At 42.5% G+C, this 16595-nt stretch overlaps 1 protein-coding gene across 1 annotated transcript; it reads right to left on the bottom strand.

Moving 5' to 3' along the window:
- Nucleotides 1-541: 541 nt before the first annotated feature.
- Nucleotides 542-5232, bottom strand: EIF3F (eukaryotic translation initiation factor 3 subunit F). The gene is made up of 8 exons (XM_083845165.1): nucleotides 4919-5232; nucleotides 4769-4839; nucleotides 4600-4679; nucleotides 3382-3519; nucleotides 2258-2349; nucleotides 1928-2064; nucleotides 1679-1792; nucleotides 542-932 (listed from the first exon to the last, which is right to left on the bottom strand). The coding sequence occupies exons 1-8, from the start codon at nucleotides 5190-5192 to the stop codon at nucleotides 855-857; spliced, it is 984 nt and encodes a 327-aa protein (XP_083701291.1). The 5' UTR covers nucleotides 5193-5232; the 3' UTR covers nucleotides 542-854.
- Nucleotides 5233-16595: the final 11363 nt, after the last annotated feature.

The raw sequence follows: 16595 nt of genomic DNA, 5'->3' as shown, positions 1-16595 counted from the left end.
TCTGACCCAGCACTACAGGATCAGGGAACAGGGAATTCCTATTTGATGACATCCAATTTTTAATCTCAGAAATTCACTGAAGTATATTGCTGGGCTTCTCTTTTGCGAACAAGGAAACTCCAGTAGCAATGGTTTGTAGGGTTTTCTAGCCCTGTGAACTTAGTTGCTAGTTTAAGTCTCTGAACCCCTACTTTATTACACTTTATTTCCTTTCCCGAAGGATCAAATATGCATAGAAATAACAGAACAATGTAAACTGAATTTGGTGTCTTATACCCCATCACTGAAGGCCGTATACACAGCACTATTTATAAGCCAGTGACTGTTCTGTAGTCCCTCTGGAAAAGTATATCATGTGCAGTGCAAGACACCTCCCTGTGTGCTTTATTAGTTAGGGGGAAAACACAAGAAAGCTGCAGAATTTGAGATGACTTGCATCCACTCTAGTTTGCATTCCTGATACCATGTTATCCCCTCCTTCCTCTGAAAGGGGATTCATTATACAAAAAAATGAGAGCATTTTTTTTCTGGACAGAAGGTATTCTTGCCAATAAAATTGAACTTTTATTTCAAATTCTTACAATAAAGCTGTATTTTGTAATACAAGTAAATAAACCCAGAAGACAAGAGATTCACTTATTCCATTTTAAGATAGCGGGTTCATCCAATCTGCATGAGTTCCCATTCATTACCTGCACTGTGTTAGGGATTTTTCAGGGAAGTAGAAATAAAGATGTAAACCAAGTCATCTAGGTAATTAAGTTATGGTCCAAAGCAATTTGTACCATCACAGAAGTGGTAATCTGCTCATTCTTGATGCTTTTTGAAGGAAGGGTCGAGTGGCAGAAGTTTCTTTATAAACTCAGAAGTTTTTCATTGAGAGCAATCTGTGACTGTGTGAGGTTTGCCAAGTAGGTTACCATCAGCAGGTCCTGAGAGGAAGGGAAAGAAAATCTTTGTTAATATTTCTGATCATTGCTTATAGCCTATTATGGAGATGTGAATTTTTAACAGCTGTAAAGCAGTGTAAAATCAGCTACTGGAACTATAGCTGTCTTGAATGTCCTGCCCTGAGGAATGCTTCCCTCACAGAAAGGTTTTGGTATTCCTGGAACATGAGACACTACTTGTGAAAGTTTAACTTTGAGTTAACCAGGCGAGTCAAAGGGTATAAGCAAAATTAAAAATTATTTCTGGTCTTGCAGACTATGGGTGGACAACAGATTCAGAAACTTAGCCTTCTAAAAATCTGACAGAAATGAGGTAGTGCACTAAAACCTTGCTCATGCTCTAAGTGTCATGTAATGAGACAAGAACTTCAGCTCAGGCAAAGAAAGGTGGCAAATCAACAATTATCCTTGAAATCTATAATGCATTACGCTTGGTAATTCATATTTTCCTGCCACTCTAAAAAAACAATCAGAGCTGCCTTTCAGATTACTTGCATAATTCGTAAGTGCTTTTAACTGAAAATGAGAGAATTAATTTGTCTTTAAATTATGATGAGCTCCTTTATCCAGCTTCAGCTTTTAAAACATCAAATTAGAGACGAGAAAGGGCTGTATTTTCTATGAACATGTTGGTATGAAAGAGTAGTTTTGATCATAGACAAATTTGTGTCTGTAGGACAGATTTTCAAAATTACTGGCAATACAAAAAAATAAGACAACGAACTTACATTAATGTTGCTGTTCAACATTGTCTCAAAGTCTTCTGGTGAAATCTTTGGCACCTGGTTAATAAGATCCATCAGGAAACGCCCAACGGTGTTGTCAGCAGCCGCTTTGCCGGACTATGCATAAGAAACATACTTAGCATGAGTAAAACTCTGTGAGTTTATGATCCAGAAAGAAAACATACAAAAAGAAAAGAATGTGTGTAATCTTATATCAAACTTATCTGCTGTCTCATTAATAGTTAGCCTTACCAGTACATCCTCTGCATACTGCAGCACCATAGTCAGGGTATCCTGAATCCTGGCCGAGGCTGACCCCACCTGTTGTAAGTCACTGGACAAGCCAATCACTCGATTAGGGCTGAAACAAGTCTTCATGATAAGATCCACTGAAAGCAAAAGAAGGATCAGAAAACTGAACGCCATAGAGGACAACTTAAATCCTTAACCTGTTGAAAAATTTCAGATGTCTCAGCAAGACAGTTTAATTCCCTGTAGAATGGCAGTTTTATCAGAATTAAAAAAAATATTTGAACAGTGTCACGACAATGGTTAGAACCAAAATACGAAGAAAACATTCACCTCCTATCCGCTCTGTATCATAATAAACATACTTCACTGTTAGAGGTGTGAACATCACGCCCATAGTTTTACCAGGGACTCCCATCGGGGCACTAGGGGAAAAGAAAAAGTTTTCAGTATTGACATATAAAAGAAAGGAAATAATACATTTCCATCTCAGTGATCTCTATTAGCACTGATGTCTGAGCAAGTGTCGGTTTCTCATTCTCACTAAAATCAGCAATATAAAGACCCAGAATGAGTGAGGACAGAAAATCAATACAGGCATATTATTAACTACTCATTTTCATTTAAGAATATTCCTAGCTGGTCTGGCATTTGTTGATACGGCAACATGAAGTGTTAAGTACTATCTTAGCCACAGGTTCATCTGGCTTGTAGAGCGCTTATTTTTCCTATCCTGGAATACTCCATGCTCTTTGAGAAACCACTTAAGAGACAAACAAAAATAGGACAAAAATTCAAGAACAAAGCCATCTATTATTATTGAGAATATCTGAATATTTATGCTTTCAGTATGGAAGACGTCATGGAACAGCTTCCTTTTTGAAGATGCACAGGCAGGAAGCAGAATGATTTCTGCTACAAGGAAGGCTGGGGTTTTCTTTTGGAAGGAGGAGAGTTCTTCAACAAGTATGGAGAAGAACAGCGAGGTGGAATAGTTTAATTTCTTAGAATCTAATCTCTATTATCAGTTGATAATTGAAAATGGAAGGGGATGAGGGGAATAAAGACTCATCAATAAGATGCTCTTTCAATCATGTTCTGAGTGCACTAGAAGGCTCAGTGAGTAAAGACTAGCATTCAGAGAGTATTATGGAAGTTAATTACATTAACATTAATGCTAGCTATATGAATTCTGTGAAGCACCATGAATATGTTCAGAACACTGTTAATACACAGTTCTCCACCCACAACGAGGAATCACCTTATGAAAGGTTAAGTCTTTCAACGTATATACAGTGGTCAAGACATTTCAACGGGAAGAAAGCTATGATCTCTGGCTCAGTTACGGTTCAGCTACTGCACAATATTGTCCAAAATAGGACACTGCAGCCCACTACATTTCCCGTTATCCTCATATGGTCTTTCTTGGTAATTCAGACAGCCCCTTCCCAGAGTACCTGACATAGGCTTTAATGCTCATGCGTGAATTCTGAAGACTTGTGTCCACAGTCAGGTGGATTGGATTGTGCGCTTCCCGGCTGTAATACTCGTGGATCAGGACAGAGTGTTCTGTGATGTCGTGACCTGTTGCATACCTTCAAACAAGCAAATATTGAAGAACCATTCTTCTAACATTTAAGTGCCCAGCATTTGGTATTTAACAGCTTTGTATCCTAAAAGCCTAATTTCCAAACACTGAGCTGCAGAGTATAGTAGATACAAATGTTTTAACTACGGAATTTGTAACTTTATGGCCAGCTGTCCTAGAATTGTAGGATTCAGGCTGAGCGCACACATGCCCAAAATGTGCAAAGGGCCATTGTAGTACCATCCACAAGGAGTCCAGTTGCCATCAGACACTAAGAGTCAGTTATTGGTCACAATGCTCTGGACCAAATCTTTCCTTGCAAACAAGAAGCATGCCAAGCAAATTTGGACCACCCAAGTAGATATTAAACAAATCACACATCTCTGTTCAGGAGGCAAGGCTTGTTAATCTAGCTCCTTCAGCTGCTGTGCAATTAGCTTCCCACATACACAAGAAAACTCCTGTCATTAGAAGTGCACTTTGCCATGCCACTGAGGATTGTTGCTGAGAAAGGTAGGAATTCTGTGCTTGCAGGATTTTGCTCCACAGGAACAGGGTTAAACTATTTTGTAGCATCAGAGAAGCCATGAAAAGACTAACGAAGCTATCCACAGACACACACAGGTTCTGTTCCTATTACACTCTACTGATCTTGCTTGGAATCACCAAGTACTTCCACCTTTTCTCCGAGAGCATCCACGTGCTCAAGGTAACATCACTCACTCCTCATGAGGCCTTTGAAGCTAAACTTCAAGCTACTCTTTTATGTTCTCCCTCCCTTCATTCTAACCAGTCATCTCCCATGGTACAGGTTGCATTACAAGTGGCTAGGCTCTAGCAGATCCACACAAGCATTCTCTCGCTCACTTTTGCGATGCTTTTTCTAGACCTAAGCAAAACCAAACCCTCCAAGACTCCAGTTGCGTGTCTTTCTATTCTAAGTTACAGCACTTTTACAGCTGGCTGTTTAATGAGAGCTGCAAGACCTTACTATCACGAGCATAGGTGCTTCTGCTTCTCAGCCTATGACGAGGAATGATGTATTTTGTGTGCTGTTGGGGTCCCACACAACTCTCACAGAACTTACCAGCCCAGGATGATCTCGCTGGGCGAGACCTTCTTGTGCAGCTCGTACATGTTTTTGGCGAACTCCATATCAACCGCCACCTGCAAAGCAGGACACAACCAAGTCAGCCGGCTGCGGGAATGTGGAGGGCACTGGGGCGGCACCGCCCGGCGCCGCCGCCCCACCGTACCTCATCCTCAGACTCGTTGTGCGGCACGGAGAAGCAGTTGGTGACCTCCACCGAGTGCTTGTCCACGGTCCCTGCGGGGAGAGCAGCGCGGTTAACGGGGACTGAGGGGATCCGCGGCGGCCCTCCCGCCCTCCCTCCCCCGGCCCTCACCCAGCAGCGTGCCGATGACCCGCGCCGCGCCCTCGTTGCGCCGCTCGAAGCTGTCCACGATGGAGGCGAGCACCACCGGGTGCAGCCGCACCACGCGGCCGCCGGGGAAGGGGCCCGAGAGCGCGGCGGACAGCGGCGGGGCAGGCTGCGGTGCCAGTGCCGGCGGGGCGGCGGCGGGGGGGGGCGCTGCCGCTGTAGGGGGTGCCGCTGGCGGGGTGGGAGCTGGGGGTGCAGCGGAAGGCGCCGCAGCCACAGGGGGAGCCGGAGCCGCCATTTTGCGAAAGAGAGAGGGTAGGAGGGTCAACGGCGATAATGATTGGCTGAGCGGGATGCCTGTCACGAAGTGCTGTGTTTCTATTGGGGAAAGGGGTGCGCTAAGGACCGCCTGGCAGCCGTCAGCCAATCTGCGGGGAGAGGTGAGGGTTGGTGCTCCGATTGAGGAGGAGCACGCTGCTGCGGCTGGAGCTTAACCTTGGTCCCGCCCTCTCGGCGCCAGAAGCTTCCTTGATTGGGCCTTCGCGCGCACCGCCTCCGTGTCCCTCAGCTCTCTCATTGGGTGGCGGCGCTCTTAACGCCTGTCCGTCAGGCTAAGCAGCCCGGCCGGCGCTGCGCGAGTGTGCAGTGGCTGCTGGAGGGGGGGGGGGAGCCGCCATCACACCGCCACTTCACCTTTCCAGTCGTTACCCTAAGGCTGAGCTTGGCGCGTGTTCGTGTGCTCGGCCTAGTTCAAAGCTTTCCCCCCACAGCTTCCAACGTCACTTTGGCAAACTTTTGAGAACAGCAGGTGCCTGCAACGTTTGCTTTTTGCCTCTAGCAGTTCTTTTACTTGAGGGTGTTGGTGCTCCTGCACACGTACGGGAGCGCAGAAGGAGCCAGTGGTCTCGCCCCTAAATAAAACGTTCAGTTGGGTGAAGCTGTGCTAGCCAAAAACTGCATCAGTTCTCTGGTACTGGTTCATCAGGTGGGGGTTTGAATAACCGAGAATGTTTCCAGGGAGCTCTTTTCCAGGTGCTGCAGACAGGAGAGTGCAGTGGTGGTTACCGCACCTATACTCTTCAGCCCTGGGCTCCTGAGGTGCTGCTCCCTGGGTTACCTTTTCAAGTCCTATCCACATCACAAACGACTTGGGCACGACTGGGTCTTCTCAATTTCAGCTTGCTTCATTAGCTGGGGGATGAATGCCATCAAATGATAAGCAGCTTCAACCTGATCACTGAAGCATATCGAGAGCAGCTGAATAAAAAGAAAATACTTTCTACCCATGTGCTAGCAATTTGTGGAACACCTGTCAAAGCCACAAAGTAGACTAAATGCTTGGGAACACGAGCAGTTTTTATCTTTTCCTAAAAGTGCATTCCATAGTGTGTGCACCTGTAAAAACTGGATCTCCTGTTAGGCTTTCGCTGTGCACCCTTCATTTCCTATAGGTGTGTCCAGGTCAAATTGCATAAGGTTTTAAAACGTTTCTGCTCCAGGAGCTTTGGTGCGTCGTTGAGAAGTTTAATGTGTGAGGCGTGCTTGTTAGAAAGCAGCTGTTTGATCTCATTTTGTTTGCATGAAACTAAGCCTCAGTGCTTAATTTTGCATAGTCAGCAGAGAGTTCATGTGAAGTAAGCAAGCTCTTTAACATCTGCCCATTATATCTTCACATTGCCACCTTTAAAATTGGGCAACTTAATACATACCTGCAGCTGTGCTTTGAAACTGGCAACTGGGACACTCTTCTTTTAATATGTTGGCATCAACCTGCTGGATAGCGTGCCAGAGAGTGTGTAGTGAGCAAGGATGGGTAGCCTTTACCTCAAAAGTCAAAGATCTGTGGTCATGCAGAGCCTGCTTTGTACAAAGCTTGCATAAATCTTTCTATCTAAGGATAAGAAAATCAATCATGTGAGAGTGCTTGGGGCAAAGGTGTCCAAGCTACAAAACCATTTTTCTTTGCTGAGTGACTGGTGAAAAATAGAGACCTTCATAATTAATATTGTTCTGCAGATGATCAGTTTACAGTTTGAGGGCAGTGATGCATATTTGTGGTGCCAGTTGTTGAAAACCATGTGTCCATCTCTGTGAGGCAATTAAGATTTTTGTATACCACCCCATTACTATGAAATCTGTCTGTCTGGAGGAGAACAGAAGACACATTGTCACATGAAAGCGGATCAGTGTGATAACACAGGGCCTTCTGATTTTCCATTTTTCCTTGCTTGGTTTCCCTGCATCTGATTTTGACAATTAATATAATTAACCTTCTGTCTAGCTTTTGAATGATTTCACAGTCCTCATGTGTAACTGAGTCATGATTATTGCATATGCTGTCACGTCAGCTGCATTTTCACAGATGATATGTAATTTCTATATCAGTGGCTATCTTGCTTGTATTACTGGAAGCGGCAGCATCTCTTGCACCAAAGAAAAAAAAATCCTATACTGTGTTACAGGTAAAATAAAATATTTACAATTTATTTGATTTCTCATTTTCAGGGCATAGTTTTATCTGGTTAGCTTTGTAGGATTAGATATGATGCTTTTATTCCGTTATTAAAAGAATATTTTTCTGTTGTGTCTAAGAAGGAGTGTCTGTTAGGAGAGCCTTTCTGTTATTTCTGCCAAGAGAGAAGTCTGTCACTGAGCTTGACATACATTTCATGTAATCATTCTTATTTTGGAAAAAAAATATCAAATCTCATTTTCTGAATCACTTTGGGGTCGAAGGAGGGAGGTCAGTTTTCCTGCTTGGGATTTCAAGTCTGTGTCTCCATCCTTTGCTGTGCTCACAGAGCTCCCTCTTCACCTTCACTCACAGTCAAGTGGACCCTCTTTTGTTGTCTCTAGGTTATCTGTGTTTTTCAGGACCCAAATATTCTACCATCTGTCCAGGCTTCCTTCTGTATAGGAAGTAGTGATGGGCAGCAGCCCCTGTGTTTGTTTGTTTGTTTGTTTAATTAAAAAAAGGTAGTAGTTTTCTTGTTTAGTCTTAATGGAGTGTCTTACTCACCTGCTTCCTGTGCATTTGGGATTGCTAGTAGATGAAAGGTGGTTGTTGGCAGCAGCCTAATTCCCAGTGTAATGGGTCAGCTGATTCATTTTTGTGTTAACAAGAGGAATTCAAGCCCTTCCCCACATTTGCATAATGTTTTATAGGGCTGCCTTAATTATCAGAGAAGAGAACAGGGGACTACTGAGGTAATGCTAGAGTGAAAACCCAAATACTACCAAAAAATAGTGAGGTGTACAGTTAGTTGCATACCACACTGGTATAAGAATATTCCTTGTGTAAAGTTAGAGTGATAATGAACGTTATCATCAGGTGTTCAAAAATAGCACACTGGAGACTGCTGTGTGCTTGTTAGTCACTATGCAGAAATACAGAAATCCAAGCTAAAATAGAAGTAACTTCACAGAATAACTGGCAGTGAAGAGTAACTGAGAGAAATGTACACAAGCTGGCATATGTAGGATATAACAGATACTTTTGTAGTTAGAGTTTTAAAGCCATTGAAGGTGGAAAAATAAAGACACATATTGAACAAAGGATGTAGGTGGAAATTAAAAAACAAAGCAAACAAACAAACAAACAAACAAAAAAACAGAAACCCAAGCATTAGTAAACCCCCAGTGGTATGACGTAATTGGCTCAGGCAAATGTTGACATTTTTAAATTGTAGAAATGTGTCTCCAAACCATTTATGTAGCTGTTCATTATTTTTGTATGTACTAGATCCTTTGCTTCTGATGACCAATGCGGGAGCTAACAAAAAAAAAATAACATGAAGGTTGGAAAAGAACTCCCAAGATCATCTGGTTCAACCGTCCCCCTACCACCAATGTCACCCACTACACCATGTCCCTAAGTGCCATGTCCAACCTTTCCTTAAACACCCCCAGGGACAGTGACTCCACCACCTCCCTGGGCAACCCGTTCCAATGCCAAACCATTCTTTATAAGAAGAAATTTCTCCTTATTTCCAACATGAAGAGGCTGCACAGTAACCCCCTCAGATATCAGTGAGAATATATCAGAAATAAATTGGAGCAGGCTTTTCCTGAAAATAGAGTGGGTTTTGGAGTTTTGTTTGTTTGTTTCGTGTTCTTGTTATTTATTTATTTATTTAATTTATTTTAACACCAGGAAGGATAGCCTGTTACCCAGGAGAAAAGGAAGTGGCACATTATAGCACATTAAATTCTGACATGCAGGGTAAATGCTCTGTGTCTGGAGGAACAACCCAGAAATGAAAGGAGAAGGAAGTGGGGGGAAGACCAGAAATATACTGAGAAAAATAAAAAGAATTAACTGAATAAAAATGTAAAAAAGTGGAGAAAATTAGAATGAAAATGTTTTTGTTAGTGAAAAACTGGAGAATTAATAAAAAAAAGGTTGCAGTTAAATAAGAAATGACAAAATTTAATGTTTATAAAGGAGAGACAGATGGATATATGGACAAGAGAAATCTTTATTTACCTAAAGTTTGAGGTAATAGAAAATTCCAAGAAAATGGAGTACCTTCTGATAAGTGAGCAAGAAAAGTTGATACTAAATCCCAGTAAATGATTATAAACTTCTCATTTTCTGCACAGAGAAGGACATTTCAGAATAACTGCCAAAGATAAATTTTGAAAAATTAATTCATTTCTTTGCTATATTTACATCTCTTTTGTATCAGAAAAACATACCATAGACTGCCTTGTTGAATGGAGGAGAAATTGTTAAATGCAAAAAATAAAAAATTCTGAGCTGTTTCAAGGCACTGAAATGGGATGTAGGATATTACTCCCTTGTCCAGAGAACATGAGCTGAGTTTGCAGGTTTGGGGGGTTCTGCATCCTTGTTTTTTTTTCTGGAGTTACAGTATACCTAGTACTTAAATACAGAATAGGGAAAAGATTAAAGAGTAATTTTGCACAATCAAATGTATTCTTTGAATAATTTAGAGAACAGTTCTCAAACTTTGTCATCAAATATATCATATCTTGAATAACTGTGCTGTATTTTGTACTGTATCTCTAATGTGTGTTGACTTTATCACTACACTTATCCTTAGCTGTGTTAGCTGCTATTGCAAACGCTGTGAAATACCCTTAAATGGAGGGTCCTTGCTGTTTTCATGTCCTGGCCAAGATCATATAATTCGCTGAGCATTAAATCAAGGTGCCTAAAAGGGCAGTCCTGTATCCCCTCTTACCGGTGCTCTGTTCTGGCTGCAGGGTGTCCAAACACCTGCGACAGGCTCTAAGGCTGCTCAGACGGTACTGGAGAAGCCAACAAGGCACGATCCCTGTGCAGGCATTGCCCTGTAAGTGAAGTGCCCTACCAGTGTGTTGGGGAAAATCGGAACTATTCAGTAGTGACATCCCAGCTTGCATGGACACGTTGCAAACGCTTGCAGAAAGAAAGATGTTGCTAGAGCAGACTCCAGCTTTTTGGAGCAGTTACGTGTGAGGCACTTTTCTTATTTTAGGCACTGTACAGACCACTATGAGTGCTTCAGATCCACTGAAGGAAAGGCACCAGGAACAGGCCTTGCCATGCGCGCTGCTGCACAGGCTTTGCTTTTGAGAATGCAGGAGAAGTGCCAGGAGGGAAGCGTGGGGATGCAACAAGGATTGCCCATCTTTGTATGTGTGCAGGGGGCAGGGAAGAGGAGCTCGGATTTGGGGAAGGTGAGGCTCCGTGATGCACCCCTGCACCCTGCTGGCAGCTGGCTGTGCCCATCATTGCTATCAGGTGCTGTTTTGTCATCCGCAGACACCCAAACCACTGCCTTTGTAATCACTTAACTCTGATTAATTAGTGACTTAACTCGGCCTGGTTTGAAGCGAGTTGCCTGAGTAGAAGTCTGTGAAGGACACTTTTGCCACCGATACTTATTGTAGACATCTCTGTGGCATGCCAGTTTCTTTCTTCAGTTGATAAAATTAAGGTAGGATCAATGAGGTAGAATTAACTGAGGTGAAATAATGCTTCTGTGGCATTTCACGGAAGAATGGCACATGGAGCCGTATGTATGGATGACATAGTGGTGCAAGCCTGAGATCTGCTGTACAACCCCCAATTTAACTGAAATATATGGTAATGAAAGGTATTCGGGGCCGTCGGTGAAAACACAGACTCTCCAGCTGCTTCAGGACATTCCAGCATCTGGATGATCTATGACTGTGATTAGTTTCTGCTTTTGACTGAAATCATGCTCAGTCAGGTTTCAGGTCAGAGGCATGCTATCTACTGCTCGGGCTTAAAACTAAGAAGGAATGTGCTTGCGCTGACCTCACAAGGCAGTCAACACACACTGCTTTGCAAGATCAAACTTGTGTCATGATATGACATTTCATTCCTCCTGCCTACCCCATGCAGTGAGAAGCAAAGAAAACCTAGATGTTACTCCTGGCTTTTCTTTTTTTCCTGTGTAACACGGGGCAGAAGTGTGGCAGTGCTACCGTCCTCGCGGTGTAATTGCCCTGCGTGAGGCAGGCAGACTTTAACACAGTGCCCTTTCGTCTGCTAACTTGGTGCTACTGTGCTTGGCTTGAAAGTGTAGTGAGTAGGCACAGAGTAGTGCTGTGTCCTTGTGTACCTACTGACAGCCAAATAGAGTGAAATGTAATGTCACCAGTTGCAGATACGCATGAAAGTCCTTGTACAGGCAGATTTCGAATATTAAACATTTTTCACACTTGTAAGAGTTAATACATCAGCGTGACTTTTGTGGGAAAATATAATCTCTTCCCTCCAGTCTCTTGGCTTTACAAAATAATTTTACAGCTCAGCTTTGCTTCTCTTATGAGCAAGCATGTCCTTTCTGTGGTGTCGTTTACAGGTTGGGTCAAAGTCACCGCTTTCCTTTCGCTGGAGCCCAGAAGAAATCACACGTGACCCCAGAGGCACTGAGCTGGGCCCTTGGGACTGGTGCTGTGAGCTGTGTCACTCAGCACAGCTTCTGCTTTGGTGTCTTGAGGTGGAACCTGCATATGAAGTGAAATAACTAGACTGGAAAATCCAAATTGCATTTGGTGGGGTAGGGAAGCCTGCCTGGAGATGGAATGGCAAAAATCTTGCTATTCTGTGAACTCCAAGGATTTTGTTTGCGAACTCTGATGTGATTTTTTACACCACTAGAGTCTGACAGTGTTGTCTGGGTACAGATCTGTGTTCCTTTTTTTTTTTTTCCTACCATAAAGCAGATGCATCATGATAAATATGAGGGTAATGAGGGAGAAGGTGAGAAGATAATCATTTGCATACAGAAGTGGGAGCTGAAAAGGAGCAGAGACAGTAAAATCCAGGGGACAGTTACTATATAGGAGCTTGGGAGACGAGAGAGCCCATTGCATTTCTATTACTGGCATCTTGGGTAACAGCAAGTTGTCCATATAGCTGAAGCACTGGCAAAAGCATGGTTTAGGCAGTATCTTAGGTCTTCCGATGTAGCATTTGATAACAATTAGATAGTGTTATTCTGCTCCTATCTCTGCCACTGACTTTGGGGAAGTCATTTAACATTTATATCTCAGTTTTCCACTTCTGTCATATTGACTGATGATATTCGACTGGCTAAGTTTGCATATAGGACATCCACAGACAGTCTTCTGAGGAAAGACAGGAAAGCCCTTGCTCTTTGAGGAAACAGCTTCGAGAGGAAGCTGGAGAGTGCATTTCCTGACCTAGAGACTGAACTTTGGAAAGGGAGGAAGCGTTCAACTAGCCTGGGGGGAGGAGGAAAGTAGCTGTCTCTGTGCTGTTTTCTAATAATAAACAGAAGTAATTCTTTAGATGAGGTGAGTTCATGCTGCTGAGACCTCAGATATAGCAGCAAAATATGATTGCATTTTATATCAGTCCTGTCCATCAGAAAAGCTGGGGCTGTTCTACCGTATTTGCAAGGGCTGCTTTTGCTAAATGCTGGCCTAGCCAATCTGTCTGGATCTGAAATGCCCCAAGCACTGGCATATATATTCTCCTTCTATAATCTGTTTGCTAATCTGTCTTTCTGCATCAGAAAGCAAGATTCAGCATTGGCTGAGTGAACTGCACAGGGCTGGCCAGACTGATCTGCACAAAGAGCTAATTCCAATCTGCCTGATACTCCAGCAGAATCACAAGCCTCTACCTCTCTGTTCAACCTGAGTTCCTATGGCAGGTAGAGGAGTACATAAACACGAGTAATTAGGCTGTTTCAGTGAGAGATCCAGGCCCCTTCTGAAAAGTCAGACTTCGTTTGCAGATACCACCTCACAGATGATTTTGTACACCCAGTGTAATTTGACCTGAAAAGTTCAGCATTTACAGGGTGGGTTTTAGATGTCCTGGGAATTTTCTATTCTAATTCTCTCAAATATTTGCCATTTAATACTCTGGATTACATCCCTCTGCATATCTTTTTTGCATTGGAATAAATAACAAGAGCTGATCCATCACTGAAATACCAGCCCAGTCATTTGTTTCCATAGCTGCCAGCAAGGCTGCCCTCTGCCAATGGCAGAATTTATGAGAGACATCCCTTGCCATGCCCAGTCATCCCTTAGCGAGCTCTGTCTAGAAATCTTTACTTTTCATTCTGTGCTCTCTCAAGTCTGGAGTGGATTCTGTCTCTCTCAGAAAATACTGTAAAACTTATCTCCCAGATCCTTTTCTTGGTAGAACTTTTCCATACCAAATCTAAATGTATTTCCCCACTTTAAAATGTGTTGCCAGGATCATACGTTTCATCTGTATATGCCTAGGGATATTCTATGGAGCCTCTTAACAGAATGGTCAGGCTTAGTAAATACATGTTATCTTAAAGACCATGAAAATCACAGCCTTTTGCATTTACGATTGGTTGTCCCTTTTTAGCAAATCTGAGAAATAAATCCCTTCTTCATTTCTGAAAAAAAAAAAGATATTTGAATGGTAGGAGAGGCCTACCCAGAAAAAGGCATTGTTTTGACTTCTTCATAAGATGTCTCCCAAAGGCTCTGAAAGGTAGGAGTATGTAGGTTTTGCAGCCTTGAAAAGTACTTTTTAGTATTTATTCATCTTATATCTCACTTGACATTTTAAAACTTAGGTAGCCAAAAAGTTACTGGGTGATACTTTTCCGATTACTTTAGGCCAAGGGACATACCATGGAGTATTTCCACAGTTTATCTGTTGTCTTAGATGACTGCCCATGTCTGGAGCCTGGACTCCAGGTGTTGGCTCTGTAGCCAGTGGTAAAATAAGTGCCTCCAGCAGGTGATTTGGGCACCTTAGTTGCCCTCTGAAGGCAGTTGTCTTCCTGAGTGCTGGTTGTATTGAGAGTCTGCAGATCCTAGATGTCTAATGCAAGCATCCAATTGACCTACTTAGTACAAACCTTCTGAACACAGCCCTAACCTGTGAAAAGTGGATTCCAGCATGACACAAAGAACTGGGGTGGCGTAAACTTGTGATAGTGTGATAGTGCTAGCCTACCGAGGGGCAGCTGTATTCTGAATATTTGGGAAGGAGTGGGAGGCTGTGCTAATAGCTTGCTTCTCTGTTCTTGCTTCTGCACTCTGATCACCATATTTCAGTTCATTTATGCATTCTTTCTCATTCTGAGCATGCCTGCAACTATGGCTTCAAATATCTGTTGTCTGTACAGTGTAAAAAAAAAAAAAGTGTTATCTCTATAAATTATTTACTTTCGTAGGAAGGGTTTTGTTTGTTTCTATGTTGTTGGTGTCCTTTATGTTTATATTTTTAACAATTGAATATGTGATTAGAAAAAGAAGAACTAAAGACTAGTTTTGGAAGTAGCACAGCATCTCTCCAGCAAATGAAAGTCTAGAACACTGGACAAGGAGACAGAAGCTCTCAGAGAAGTAGAGGTTAGGCATACATTATGCCCAGTGGAACTGAGTCAGATTTTTCCTCAGTCCCTGCACTCAGTCCCTGTCAGCCAATACAGTCCTGTATTGGCTGACATTACCTTCAGAGATAGCTAGCATGTAGGAAACTCTACGCTTAGGGACGTGGATGAAAATACCAGTCATTCGAATACAGCCTGGAGTCTGTCTGCATCAGAAGAAGATACAGATCATACCACCACCTTGCTCTGCAGTAGAATTATGGAGATAATTTTTTTTAGTTTGTTAGAAGCTCAGATATTCTGTCCTGGGAGATGTATGAGTACTCTAGATAAATAAAGGGAGTGAAAAAAGCTTCTCTGCAGCATTTCTTCTTTAAAGCACTTCGGAGACTGGCAGTCTGCAACCTTTCAGCAGTGTTTAAATTCAGTCTCTTGAAAAGAAAAGCATCTCACTCTCTGTGGTAGTTTGCTGATTGAAACCAGCCCCCAGAGGGTTTCTTAAACAGCTGACCATTAAACACAGAGCATTAAAGAGCAAAGATCAATTGAAAACACATTTAGACTCAGCTTCCTGGCCTGCTTTTAATTTATTTGAATTGAGCACTGGGAATTATTGCCATGGCTATTTTGGCCCTTTATTTGTTCCATAGTTTTTCATATAAACAATCAACTTCAGGGATGCCCAACCGCTTTCTGGATTTATTTATTTATTTTTTTAATATATATATATTTAATCTCTTCCAAATATTCCCAAAGTTATCAAATGATTATATTTTTAATGCAGAAAATATGTTAAATAGAAACATGTTAATGGAAACAGAACTATGCTTATGAGCCTAGAGGGACTTTGCAAGAAATTTGTTTTGCAAACAGAACTTGGGTTGTGGGACCTTAAATGTTCAGTAGCTTCTTGAGTCTGGGATCTGGATGGTCATTTGCTCACCTGGAGCTCCACAGACACAAAAGGATATATGGCTCCAAAGGGTTTGCAGTACAGATGGAAATAAGGAATAGTCAGTGGTTTGCCTGAGTGTACTTGTGCCTTTAGGGGGCAGGCAGGGAATCCTTAATGTAGCTTGTAGCAGCCTCTGGGCATGAAAACCCCTGAAGCATGTGTAGTTCTGTCCATGGCTGTTCTGAGACCTGAACTCCTTTTGTTTAAGGTGCCATGCTACAGTATTGCCACCAGACCTGTGAGGCCAAACACATGGCTTTGTTGCGAGTCTTGCAATATTTGCTGGGTTTTCTTTCTGGGGCGTTTTTCTTTTCTTTTATATTTTTTTTTCTTTTTTCTTTTTAAAAGGCTAAAGGGATGCTAAAGTAAGTGATAATATTAGCTTTTAGATTTTTTATGTTCTTAATGCTCAATATTGCAAAGAAAATTATGCCCATTGTATCAAATAACTACTGCTTTGTCAATGTACAAAAACTTTCACACACTTCTTCAGATTTTAAAACCCCTTTCACAATGCTGGGGAGTTTTAGTTAGGATATTTGAATGTTGAATGCTGATGGCAATATAGCATCACTATCAAGAAGAAAAAAAAACAACACACCAACATACATATGCAGTTAGACCAATGCATGGCAAATTCAGTGGAAGTGCAAGAAGCCCTAAGGCCATGTCAGCAGAGGAGACCTTTGGATTAATACACTTTTCTGAGCAGGGCCACTTAATTTCTGTACTCACATACAGAAAATGGGGAAGGTTTGGGGCCTGAGGGGAAGGGGCTGGGGGGAAGGGGCTTTTCCTCAGGGTTGGGGCCAGAGGGGAAGGGGCTTTTCCTCAGGATTGGGGCCGGAGGGGAAAGGACTTTTCCTCAGAGTTGGGGCCGGAGGGGTAGGGGCATTTCCTCAGGGTGGGGGCG

This window comes from Anser anser (assembly GCF_964211835.1).
Source record: "Anser anser genome assembly, chromosome: 7".
NCBI classification, from domain to species: domain Eukaryota; kingdom Metazoa; phylum Chordata; class Aves; order Anseriformes; family Anatidae; genus Anser; species Anser anser.
Note: the sequence above shows the minus strand (reverse complement) of the source record. Positions and strands in the feature narration are given on the sequence as shown.